Source organism: Arvicanthis niloticus, chromosome 15 (assembly GCF_011762505.2).
Source record: "Arvicanthis niloticus isolate mArvNil1 chromosome 15, mArvNil1.pat.X, whole genome shotgun sequence".
NCBI lineage: Eukaryota > Metazoa > Chordata > Mammalia > Rodentia > Muridae > Arvicanthis > Arvicanthis niloticus.
Genome location: NC_047672.1, coordinates 39456664 through 39469836, shown reverse-complemented (window position 1 = coordinate 39469836; position 13173 = coordinate 39456664). Strand labels below are relative to the sequence as shown.

Here is a 13173-nt window from a genome sequence, read left to right as displayed (position 1 = left end):
TTAGCGTGTGCTGCAAGTGCCCACTGACTCTGTGGGACAAGGATACCGTTTCCCTGTATGGCTGCACTCTTCAGACCTGGTTCCCAGTATTTAAGAAGTACATTTTCAGGTTGGTAGTTAAAGATTTCTGCATCTCAGCTGGAAGAGAAGGCTGGAATAATGGCTCAGTGGTTAAGAGCACTGACAGCTCTTCCCAAGGTCCCAGCAACCACATGATAGCTCAACTGGAAGAGAAAAGATCTTATAGTTCCAGCATTTCTTCAGTAAAATGGTAGTCTAAGACAATGAAGGTTACTAATCAAGTACCGGGAACTAACTGGTCAACATTAGTCAAGCCTGGGGAAGTTGTATCTTGGCTACCATATGGTGGAATACTCTTGGTGTTAAAAATAGATAGTTTTGGTATAGCAGCAATAAAAATATGTAAAGTGAATGAAACTGATCACAGAATCATTCGTTGTATAATTGGGTTTACATGAATTGTTAGCCATATTTAGATACAGAGAGAGGAATAAATACTTTTCCCTATTAATAAGAAAAAAATCAATATACAACATGTGCCTTTATGTGTGAATACTCAAGTGAGAGATATATGGTCAGAACCCCATCTTAGAATGGACAGTGCTACCCAAGTTCATCAGTAAACTGTGGCCTTTTAAGCATAAGACGTTCTGTCAGCTGTACTGATCAGGTCCCAGACACAGCCCACAAAGCTTTTCTGTAGCTACACTGACACTGATCAGAGCAGTGGCATTTCTGTACTCGGGGATTATGGGTGTATGGCACATGAATTAGTACCGTGAATCCTGATCCTTGGATGCTGAGACAGGTCTAGGCACATTTTGAATTACACAGAATGAAGACCAGGCTTCTGCTCATCTTCCTATATGAATTATACTATTTCCCCTAGAGCCTGTCTCCTTGGGCCATGAGCCCATCTGCCTCTTTTACAATGTTGAAAGTTTCCCACAGCCTTACCTCAATCAGGTACTCCCATTCCTCCAGAGATGAGCTCACTTACAATGTCCAATATAATCTTTCTCCTCATATTCGTAAATTCAAGATTTCAAATCCTCAAGACATTTAATTTCATTTTATAAGAAAACATGTTTTGAACACAAGATAATCATTTTGGGCTCTTTTAAGAATTTACAAATATGTGTTAGATTGTAAACCCCAAATGTTTTCAAGTAACAGGATTTCAGATCTTGAGCTCAGAAGCTGTCCTTTCTGGCCACGGTTTCTTTGTGACAATGCCTCCAAGGTACTGAGAACTTCACTCTGCCTCTGCCTAAACTTGAGCATTCTTTACAAGCATCACTTAAAGTCTTCACTTAATTACTCCAAATGTGTTGATGTCAATAATGGTAGAGATATGACATAATAGAGACGTTGGGAGGATAACCTAGAAAAGAATGTTAAAAATAACCACTTGTGCTGTGAAAAATTTAGACAACTTATCATTTTAAAAATTTTGCCATCTGTTTTTCTTCAAATTAATCATTTCATTTTCTTGGTTCTAGACTGGGCTTATGGATACTACAGACAACAGAGAAAACTTGTTGAAGAGATTGGCTGGTCCTACACAGGTAAGCATATTTCTTTCACAGTGAGAATTAACAAAAACTTTCTTTGCTCTGTATTTGTTACTTTATGCAAAAGACATTCTTGTACATTATTTTTGTCTACTTCCATAATTAATAAAATATTATTGGTAGAAAACCATATTTGTTGGGGTTCTCATAAGTTTGGTAGTATAGCATATTGAATAAAGCTGAACCTGCTTCTCAGACCTTTATCTGTATTTCTTGGGGATATGCATAACCTACTTGAGTATCAGTCTTTTTCATCTGAGAAGTTGAGGGCTAGGCTGAACATGAAATGAGTCAACAAACTAGAAAACACTTTCCTAAACCTTTTTATTTTTAAGTGGGAACTTTCACTAAGGACTAGCTGTTGTGATAATTGAAATAGTGATGATTTTTCGCTCGTTTTACAAACGTTGATAATGTACATTTTTTTTTTTTTTTTTGAGTAAGGTCTTCCTTCTGGATGTCTGTAATTGAGCTCATTGGAGCCAAAGTTTAAAATTATTTCATACAATGACTGTACGTGGCTTGAATCATCATAAATATCTGAAGTAGGTTAGAAAGAATTCTAACCACAGGTCATAAGCAAAGCTTCACAAAGAAGAGAAAGTGTAGTGTTGATTGGAGAACACAAGAGAAATTTGTATGGACAACACATTTGGGAACCACTTGGGATACTGTGGATGAGCACAGTTCGACACTGAATAGACTTACAAGCTAGTTGATGAGATGAAATCAGAAAACAAGGGGCTGACCATAAGCCTAGATAGTTTGAGCTTGATTTTACTTAAAAAGCAAATAAATAAATAATAAAACAAACAGCAAAATGTTAAATTTTATAGATAGACATGCATTCTCCTTTTTATTAATTTTTGTTAGTACACAAAATAGTGGGTGTCATTATGAACCATTTTTTGGGTATATTCATCCATACAGTACCAGAAAACCTTATACACAGATGCAGGCATTGTTTCTGGGTGGTTGCTTCAGGTCCAAGCTTACTGTAGGTAAGTGTACAAAGCAGTACTACTGACTTCTATTGTGATTGATTTCAAAGGGTACAGACCATAACAGAATATGCAATCAACTTGGGCATAAGAAAGTTTCCTAGTAACAGCAGAAACAACATATGAGAACATTTTTCTATAATATTAGTAACAGGACAAAATGGCAGCCTAGCCAGGTAACAGTTGCCTAGGCTGTAACATTGCATCTAGGACTTAATATTTTACCTAGGCCTTAACAGTTCTTAAAGTATGCCTGAAACTGAAGCGATTAGAAATTTTATTATTTAACTACTCCCTTTGTGTTCATATAGCTAAATCTTATAAGTAATTATAAGTGTTGTGGACAGTTAATTTTGTCATTTATTTATATGCAATTTCTAATTAGGAGAAAAGAATTGGTATTTTCAAGAGTTCCAGTGTATACTTCCTGAAGTTCATTTTGGAGAGATCACTCTGTAGAAATAAGCGATGTCTCACTGAGTGCTATGCAGGACTGGGCATTTTACAGATCCTTACTAATCTTATGGGTTTCTTCTTTCACTTCTTTCCTTTCTTTTTTCTTTCTTCTCTCTTTTCTCTCTTTCTTTCTTCTTTTCTTTCTTTTAATGACATTTGTTATTTTTATGACATTTGTTATTGTAATAACAATCAGAGGTTATATATATATATAACCTCTGATTGTTTCTGAAATCCAATTTTAAAGAAAACTAATCAAAGCTGGGCATAGTGGCCCGCACCTTTAATCCCAGTACTCAGGAGGCAGAAACAGGTGGCTTTTTATGAGTTCAAGGTTAGCCTGGTCTACACAATGAGATCCAGAAGAGCCAGGGCTGTGTAGAGAGACCCCGTCTCAGAGAGAGAGAGAGAGAGAGAGAGAGAGAGAGAGAGAGAGAGAGACAGAGACAGAGACAGAGACAGAGACAGAGACAGAGACAGACAGAGACAGAGAAACAGAAAGAGAGAGGGAAAAAAAAGAAAAGAATAAGAAAAAAAATCTCAGTTGGAATATGGGAAACAATCAATGTAGTATCACAATAGGAAAATTGATCTCCCTGCACTGTGAGCTCCTTAGTAGATGACAATAAAAATCCTTTATTATGATTTGAAACGACCTGTCCTTAATGTTCTTATATATAATAATGATCTCAAAACCTATAGAGAATAGATTTTTATCTTATAAACATTGCAAAATATATAAGAAAAATTATGCACAGTTCTCTCTCAGTTGAAATTGTTTAGTTTTCTTTCCTTCATTAGTTTGCTTTTACATCACTACTTCGTGATTTAAATCCACAGCTATTCACCTGAGCTCTTTAAAATGGGCTTTGATAAAATGAACTGCTTGATCAAAGGACTTGTATAATTTATCATATCATATTTTTATATTCATCATGAGATAGAGCCAAACATTTAAAATTCTCATTCCTACATTTTCAGTAGTGCTAATTTTAAAAGTTCAATGAAATTATTAGTAAAAGATCACATTTTTTAAATATTCATTTTCGAAATTATTTAATTTGTTAATTCACTCATACAACAGAGGCTGAATTATGTTGTTGTGGGACTTATGATATTGTGAAGTGATGTTCAGTTAACAATGTAGGGCATAAAGACTTAAAATCAAAAGTAAGAGAGCCTGAGGGTTGACCTATGTAATTTTATTTGTGCTTTTATGCATATTTATGTGATATTTATTTGAAAGAATTTAGGTCTGCATTTGATTCTAGGAGTTGACAAGTTTTTCTCTATGACATACATAACACATACAACATAAAAACTTAAAAGTAAGCTTTCATAAGTAGAGGACAAAGGTATCTCATTTTTAAATTGTATCACAATTAATAGTTTAAGTATTTTAACTTTATTAAAATAATATTAAGGCTAAAATAATATAAATAATAAAATAATTATTACAGTCAAACTTTAACTAATGGAAAATAATTGCTTGTCTATTTATTTCTGAGACACTGGAAAGTACAGTGTGACCAAAAGTAACTTCTGATATATAAATAAAAGTATCAATTCTAAATCAGTTGATACTACTCATGGATTATCTAGGAATTTTTCCAATATTACCTTTGTTATACTGACTAAAGCTAAATAATTTTTTAAATTCCCACTATTATCATGTTATCTTCTTTAAAGATGAATATTATTAAAACTTGATTTTACATAGGTAATATATTTGTATTGCTATAAAATATCTTTTCATGTATGATTTATTGATTGAGTTGTAAGTTTATTAATCAATAAAAATTAGTGTTCCAAAAACTTTAATTTCATATACTTTATAACATTATATTTGACAACTGCAATCATTTTGGATTTATTTTTATCCAAAAGATAAATCCTGTGTCTTATATTGAATTGCTACTATTACACCTTAATAAGTGGGAAAGACAAATGCCAGCAAAATCATTCACCACATCAAAATGACATCTCAATGGATTGCTCTATACAATGTCTGCTGGTGTCAGATTCTGGACAGTGTGGAGGCAAACCATCTTCTCAGTACTTCTTAAATGTGACTATCAGTAATTTTAAAATGCTGTCTCTGACATGAATTCTTCTCCAAAGGACTTTTCATTAGGTTTAAAAATTCTACATGTTTTGACTTTTAAAGTTACATTTTTTTTCTTTTCTGTTACTAAGAAACTCACAAGCCATCTCTCAAAAATGTATCACTTAACTGTTTTTATTTTTAAAAATATTTTTGTAAACAAATACTAATACACTGCTGTTATAGAAGACTTACTACACAAAGCTACATTCACTGAGTCAATCTGGTTTAGTCTACTGAACAACAAACTTCCTAGTTTTAGAGGTCATGAAAACAAGTTATTTTTCTCCAATGAACTTTCAAATGAAGAACCCAGATAAAGATCAGGACTGTTAGGCTAAAGCTCACAGCAAGCTTTTGTGCACCCTCCATTCCCCAAATGTAGACTCAGAGAATGGAGTCCTTTTAGGTTAGAGAGAGCTGGCATTCTCAGCACTCCAAGCAAGGGCAGCAGATAGATACAGACTAATAGAAAGACAATGGAGATGTTGCCCATCTTCCCCAGGTTCGAGAAATGCTGGGTGTGCCTCATGAGCTAAGGAGAAAGCAATTTTATTAGTGAGTTTCAGTAGACACATTAACAACAATGCAAAGCCACTGTGCAATATACTATTATTTGGGAAGTTAGCCACAGAACAACTCCTCTGAACGTTCTAATTGAGCCAGACATGGCACATCATGTGGTCAGGCTTGGATTGAATGGCCCTGTGCGGACATAATGAACAGTTCTTGCCTCTGTAATCAAGTTGCATGACTCTGCCCATAACCAACAGCCTCTCGTTATTAGGTCCGATCAGAAGCAGTCTCATGATCAAAAGGGTAATCTTATTAAGAAGTGGTGTTGCTGTGGGATAAAGGGAGGCACATTTCCAAAAAAATATTGAATAGTTGGGGTGAGAGTGGAAGATGAATTATGTTGTTTATATAAATGTCTTTCATTGGTTTGAAAAATTATTTCTAGAATGGTGAGGATTCTAAGGAAAAGACTAGTGGTGAGGACATTTGATAATTGTTTATAGTCCCAACAAGAATAAAAAATATGATTTATTCTTTTGTAGTCAAGATACCAAATACAATAAATAAAATAGTTTATCCAAATGAATGTATTTCTACTATGAAAATCATAGCATTCATCTCTTTTTAAAATTTGAATACAGGTGTCTAAGGTCGACTAATGTTTCTAATTCTATGCTTATTAATATTGTCATATTCCTGAAAAATGAAAAACTATACTTACTATATAATGCCACTGCCACTAAGTTCATTGTATGGCTCTCAAATAACCTAACTTTGTAAATGGCAGAAATGAGTTAGTTCTCATTCAATTTTCCATGTTTGGGCTGCATTTTGTATTGTAGTATTTGAATTTGTCCAAGTAGTTGAACTTTCAGAAAAGGATTCCAGAAAGTGTTTGCACATAGAGTGTTCTACTAATAAAAACTGCAAGCTTGACATTTCTCAGTGAGAGTCATCAGGCCATCGTAAGTCATTTCAGACTCATGACACATCAAACATAATTTAAATGGAGTCACTTAAGCTGAGATTGTTTATCAAAGATTGTGTGATTGTAAGAGATGAAGTAACAGTATAAATCCCTACTGGCTACCAGATGGGCGGAGACATAAAGGGCGGAAAAATTACTCTCTTAATTGTGCTTTTTTACATAGATTAAAAACAACTTTTCCATTCAAGCCTGCTGTCATTGAGCTAACAAAGGACAGGGTTGCTCAATAAGGTCCCATTTTAGAGTTATTTGAGGAAGACAGGCAATGGTGGGAAGGCAGATTGAAATCCTGGGAGTGTGAGCATAAGAACCCAATATCATGGCCTCGCTCCATGCCTTCAGAAGACAGGTTCACTCTCTACAAGTACAACAGTGAATTTTCAGTGTCCAAATAAAGATAATATAGTGAAGAAAAATATGTCATTTTTTGTCTTTCATTTTTAATATTACAAATGCATAGCTCAAGATTCTCCTAAGAGTTGTTGGAATCTTCTTTCTACTTGACTTGTTTGGTCCTGTCTACAAACTTGAATAACAAATAGGATTATCAGAAGTATATGCATTTGAACTGTTCTATTTTTAGAATGGTACCCTACTGAAATAGTTTTACTTCCTAGACTTATAAATGCTATAATATTTCCCATTTAGCATTCTTTAAAGAAATTTTGAAAATTCTTCATAGCTATGTATTCTCATGTTTTCTTGCCTCTAAGAACCTTTTTACAGTTAAGTTTTAGTCAAAGGGTTACATTTGGCACAAACCAGAAAGTGCAACCCTCTGACCACTGTTAGACTTGTGTGGATACCAGAATTAAAGAGATTTTAAATACTAAAGTGATCCTATTTCTTTAGGTAGAATATCTTTTCTTGCCTGGCAAATATATAGACTAGAAGACTAGAAGATGTTACTTAGAGAAAATATAGAGTAATATGAGCTGTGTGGTGTGATGTCTGAATAGGGATACAGTTTAAGTAGACCATACACAACTCAAAGAATCTTTGAATATATGTAGAATAATGGGTGGTCTCACTTGTCCAGATTTTTTTTTTTTTTGATCCTGGAGTGTCTTTTTAATCTGTTAAATACTCTTTGATCCCTTATATTTAAACTTTATATTAAAGAGACTGTTTATTCTCATCTCAAGAGTAGATGTGAAAAAAATTCAAGGAAAAGAATTGACCCATTTCCATATAAAGTTTCACATTTATGTGGGCAGAGAGGAGAGGCCCAGGGGGAAAATCAGACCAGACTCTTGGTATCATTATCCTGGAGAATGAATCAGTGGAAACAGATGAAAACATAGCAACATGTTTGTCAGCTCCCACTGTGCACAGCTCACAGAGCACTCTTTATATTGACAAAGAGGTATTTTGAAAAAAATTGTTATAGAATATTTTAATGTATCTGTCTTAATTTTAGTTAGAATGGGCAAGGTTATTAGAGGAGCATGACAGCTGTGTCTTCACTCACTGTGACATGGCATCTCTGAATGGCTGAGTCTCAGTTGGCGGAGAGTAGACACTTAGAGCATCTGCAACTGTCTGCATCCTGCTCCATGGCTACGGCTGACCTGCAGGCAAGAGAGGCTGCTAATTGCTCTTCTTTGCAGGTTTTTCATCTGTAAAAAGTTCTTAATAATGCCCTACTTAATTGTGTATGGATTAGATAAATGCCTCCCATTGTTGCAAGAAAGCTCTTGGAGCAAGAACTGTGTGCGACAGATCCAAGTGATTACTGTTTGGCAGCGTTTTCACTTGAGCCCACACAGATTGAACAAGCCTAGGAACATCTGATAATCTCACAAGAGGATTTGGAAAGAGTTGATCATCTAAAATGCACATTCTAGACAGGTATTTCCTATGTTCTGAGTATTATTTAAAGCTTTCTAAAGATTTATATTTTTGGTAGAGATCTTCCCGGTGGTAAATGTGGTGACTTGTCACGTTTGCCTGTATAGGCTAAATAAGGTTCAGGTAGCAGTGTCAAACTCAGAATTTTCTTTTACTATATTCTCAAAAATCACTAAAAACAATGAAGGTCCCATGTTTTCACTGTCATAAAATGATAGAGAAGTGAGGTAATGCAAATGTTTCTAAGCTCAATTTCTCCATTATACAATATACACGTATATTGAAACAGTACAATTGGTATGTGTGTAATTTTTAGTTTATTAAACACAAAATAAATATGTCATAAACATGTTTGAAAAATGTTACAAAAAAGAGAAATTGGGGAAAAAATGAGAAATGACTGCAGAATGCCATCACAAGTAATCAGTGCTTCTTTCATCCACTGGCAGAACTGGACTCTGGAGTGGTTTCCCCTGTGTTAGTCAGGCCTTCCATTTCTGACTAAACAGCTAAGAATGCACCCATTGTAAAAAAAGAAGGCTTATTATAGCTCCCGGTTTCCCATATTGCAGCCTATACTTTCTGACTACATTGACTCTAGGCCTGTGGCAAGGGAAAATCTTGTAGTGCCAAATCATCTGCTTTATGGCAGAGCTACACCACATCAGAAGTAAAAGAGAAGAGAAACTACATGACTAGCCAAGACAACAACAAGGTTAAGCCATAGTTTATATTGTCATGAGAACTGGACATCTAAACTCAGATGTCAAATTTGATTACCATAATTTACCCTATGGCACCCTCCTATGTTATGTACCAGCTTGGACCAAATGGAAGGTTTACTTAGTTTTGATTTCCCATGTCTTCACCATGGTAACCCTGATTCTTTAAACCAAGGGTTGTCAGAGAGGAAAAGATAGAACAGACATAGCTGGTTTCATATGTCCAGAAAGATTTTTTTATTAAATGAAATGTACTTTAAAGAATGAGAAATATAATTCCCCAAATGGCTTTTGAATATATTTAAATAAGTTTAGAGCTACCAAGTTTTACTACCTCTATATTTCACACACACACACACACACACACACACACACACACACACACACATGCCACACACAAACACATATGAAGAGATTACATGAAAGTGTCTGGGGATAGAAAGGACTAATGGGGTATGGGAAAGATATGAAGACAATAGGAAGGCATGATGGAATATGTTCAAGGTACACTAGATGCATAACATACATGCATAACAACACTTTATATAACCCAGTGTAATTATGTATATGTATGTGTATGTATGATGGTTTATCCCTTTATATCTAAATACTACATCACTGCCTTAAGCATATAGACTGATTTGTTGATGTTAGAGGCCTTCTAGGAGAATTAGGAGAATTAGGATTTCTCCTGTATGGAATACAGAGTGTTTCTTGTGTTCTCTGCACTCTAGCATCCAAATTGTAATCCCTTATTTAGGGAGCCTCTTAACTATCATAGAATATTCTTATACACCTGTAACAGTTGGCTAGATTCACCCCATAGGCCAAGATCTTGGGTTTTCATGAAGAGGAAAAAAACTTGAACCCTAGTCAAAGGTAGGAGTTAGATCTGTATGTAGCATCTGAGAAATCATACACAGTGAGCCTGATGGAAACCAGAACACAGAGAAAGACAGCGTGTAGCCCTAGGAAGCGTGTTGTGGAGGAAGAAAGCTGGCAAGAGCATCTGAGTGCAAAGCATAGCCTAGTATCAATAAGAATAGGTCTAGGGTCACTATGTTGCTCTTAGCTGCTCTTCTAACGAGTCCTTATGCAGAGACTCCATCCCCTTAAAATGTCTGCACGTTCTGCCTGCAAACAAAATCACCCAAGCAACTCTGCCATGGGGCTTTCTCTGAAGAGGCAGAAATAAACATAGGAGGAAACTAAAATGTTCAGGGTTCCAAGGTACAGAGGTATTGTGACAGCCAGTACAAACTGACATGGCCTGGTGACAACTGATGGTCCCCAGTAAGGAACAGCAACTTTGGACTTAAAATTAGACTCTTGTACCCATAGGCTACACTTTTCCCCTAGGGGATGCTCTTCAACTTTCTCATTTAGTAGAGTAAGTTCTGATGATAAATGGTACAAAAGATCATACCCAGACATTGGAGTCCCTGCAGGGAAAGACTAGATACCTTTCTAGCCACTTTCTCTCCGTGCTGATGTCAATGAAGTATGACATCCGGGTTATTTTTCCTGGTGAGCACCGTAATTTGACCAAATGTCAATTTGGTATATGTTTGCCCACGAGGAAAGCATGCTCATTTAAAATAAGTAAATATACTCACATGTATATATATATATATATATATATATATATATATATATATATATATGTATGATATATGCTTACACACACAACTACTATTAATGCCTTTTGTTAGAGAAAATATAGCTAAAAATAAAAATTTATCTTAACTCAGAAATTCTTTCTATAAGGTAGTAGAGAAGACAGTGGTTTGATTATGGTGTGAGGTTGAAGAATGTAACCCTCAAATGTAGTCTCTCTAAAAAATTGTAAAAGACTACTATCACATTCATAATCAAGCAGTCATAACTCATTATATTTACATTTTTGAAGTTAAACAATAATTAGCCTTTATGTATGAAGACTTGACAGTAATTTTGATCACAAATAGTTCAGCCAATGGTTAACTTGCAATTGCAACGACCATTTTGACAGATTGGCTTTATCCAAAGGAAAAACACTACAAATTGATGCAAGGGGCTTACAGAAGTTGGACTCCAGTCTTTCTATGGAAATTGGAAGAGTATTATTTAACCTAGTGATCTAACTAGGTGTTTGAATGCCAAAAAGATGGCTCCAGAGCCCTTTTGGAAGACATGATGTGTCTTAAGCTGACTGAAGGTTAGCTGTGGTTCTGTGCTCCAGTGCCTTGTCACTGGAGTGTTAAGAGCTCTGCTGGGCAGACAAAATGGGACTGCATTTATCCTACACCCATTGTCATGGGTTTGCAGGTAGCTCAGGGGTAGGAGAATGCAGCCTTGGGTGGGGTCCTTAGCCCAAATGAGAAACGGCATAGGCTGAAATGGAAGCTGGGGTTCCCAAGCTCCCAGGTGTCTAGTCACCACTGGAAACAGCATGGAGTCAGGAACAAAACTGTGATCACTAAAATCCAGATTTCAAAGGACTCTCTCAGATCCTCCTTGCAGCAAAAAGGAATACACACACACACACACACACACACACACACACACACACACACACTGTGGAATGACTGTGACTACTGGAGAGGCAAGTATAATTCACAGAGAACCAGAAAATGAAAAAAAAGAAGTTTGCATTTTGTATACCTTTCCAGCCTGGGAAAAGAAACAGGGCACTCCAGCCTGAACTAGTGCCAACAGGAAACCTAAGCAAGGTGTGTGCCATCCTAGATAGCCTATAGCCTGCAGGTAGATGGCTTATCTAGCCTTTGCATGTGTGGTTCCCATCTTTACATATTTCATGAGTGTCTCCAGAACAAGAGATCTGCTTGCAGCATCCTTTTCATAAATTCTGCATGGTTCTATGGTTTTCAAGCCCCGGAGTTTGTTTTAAAAAATCATCTACATACAAGTGTGCCTATAACACACTTGGTTCTCTGTTTCTGGGATGTCTAGTTTAATCATCCAGTGTTAGAATGTGAGGGAGTCAGCATCAGTATCTTATCACATCTCCAGGCTTTGCCCCCACTTTAATGGCACTGCCGCCTCATTAACAGAGGAAATGTAAAGTGTTGAGGTCATTAGTTTGATCAGTACTCCTTGGCTGTATACCAAGAGCCAGAAACTGCAGGACATCAGGGAGGCTGGAAGGAACCAGTCAGCAGTGTGATGACAGTGATAACAATGAGATTTTTAAAGTGTGATCTGTGCCACAGTGGTAGATCATGGCAGCACAGGGTCTGCAGTCTCTGGAATAGCCTGAGGTAAAGTGGCTAGAGAAAGGAAATTTTTTTCATGTTTAACATTTATTTGAATTTAAAGCAAATCTATTATCTATTTCTTTTTTTACTTTTATTGGATATTATATTTACATTTCAGATTTTATCCCCTTACCCCATTCCCCCCACCACCCAGAAACCCCCTATCCCATCCCCCCTCCTCTTGCTTCTATGAGGATGTGCCCCCACCTACCCCCCAACTCCCACCTTCACACCCTCGAATTCCCCCTCCCACTCGGTATTCAGCCTTCATGGGACCAAGGATCTCTTCTCCCACCTATACCCGACAAGGCCATCCTCCCCTACATATACAGATGGAGTCATGGGTCCCTCCCTATGTGCTCCCAGGCTGGTGGTTTAGACCCTGGGGAGAGAGGAAATTTAAATCAAGACAGGAAACAAGTTGTAGTCATGTTAGCCTTGCAAAGGATTGTTCCATTTAAATCGAGCCACTGGGCTGAGCTATAGGTGAGAGAGGCATCTCCAGACTCCATCCCCTACTATAGCCTCCCTGCCTTTTGACCCAGATTAGGAATGAATATGACAGACAATCTCACTGATGTATGAATTCTTTCTATAATCCTTACTCCATTTAGGACTCTGGGTAACATTATATTTTTATTGCCAATGACCTAAACTTGTTGTTACTAACATTCTTGATTAGC

At 36.4% G+C, this 13173-nt stretch overlaps 1 protein-coding gene across 8 annotated transcripts in view; it reads left to right on the top strand.

The window, feature by feature from the left end:
* The window catches only part of Ptprz1 (protein tyrosine phosphatase receptor type Z1), a 176233-nt gene that overhangs the window by 48498 nt on the left and 114562 nt on the right, over positions 1-13173 (top strand). For all 8 annotated transcript variants that reach the window (XM_034519180.2, XM_034519177.2, XM_076913656.1 and 5 more), the window contains exon 2: positions 1524-1589. In XM_034519180.2, the coding sequence (XP_034375071.1) occupies positions 1524-1589 (66 nt within the window). The remainder of the gene's footprint in view (positions 1-1523; positions 1590-13173) is intronic.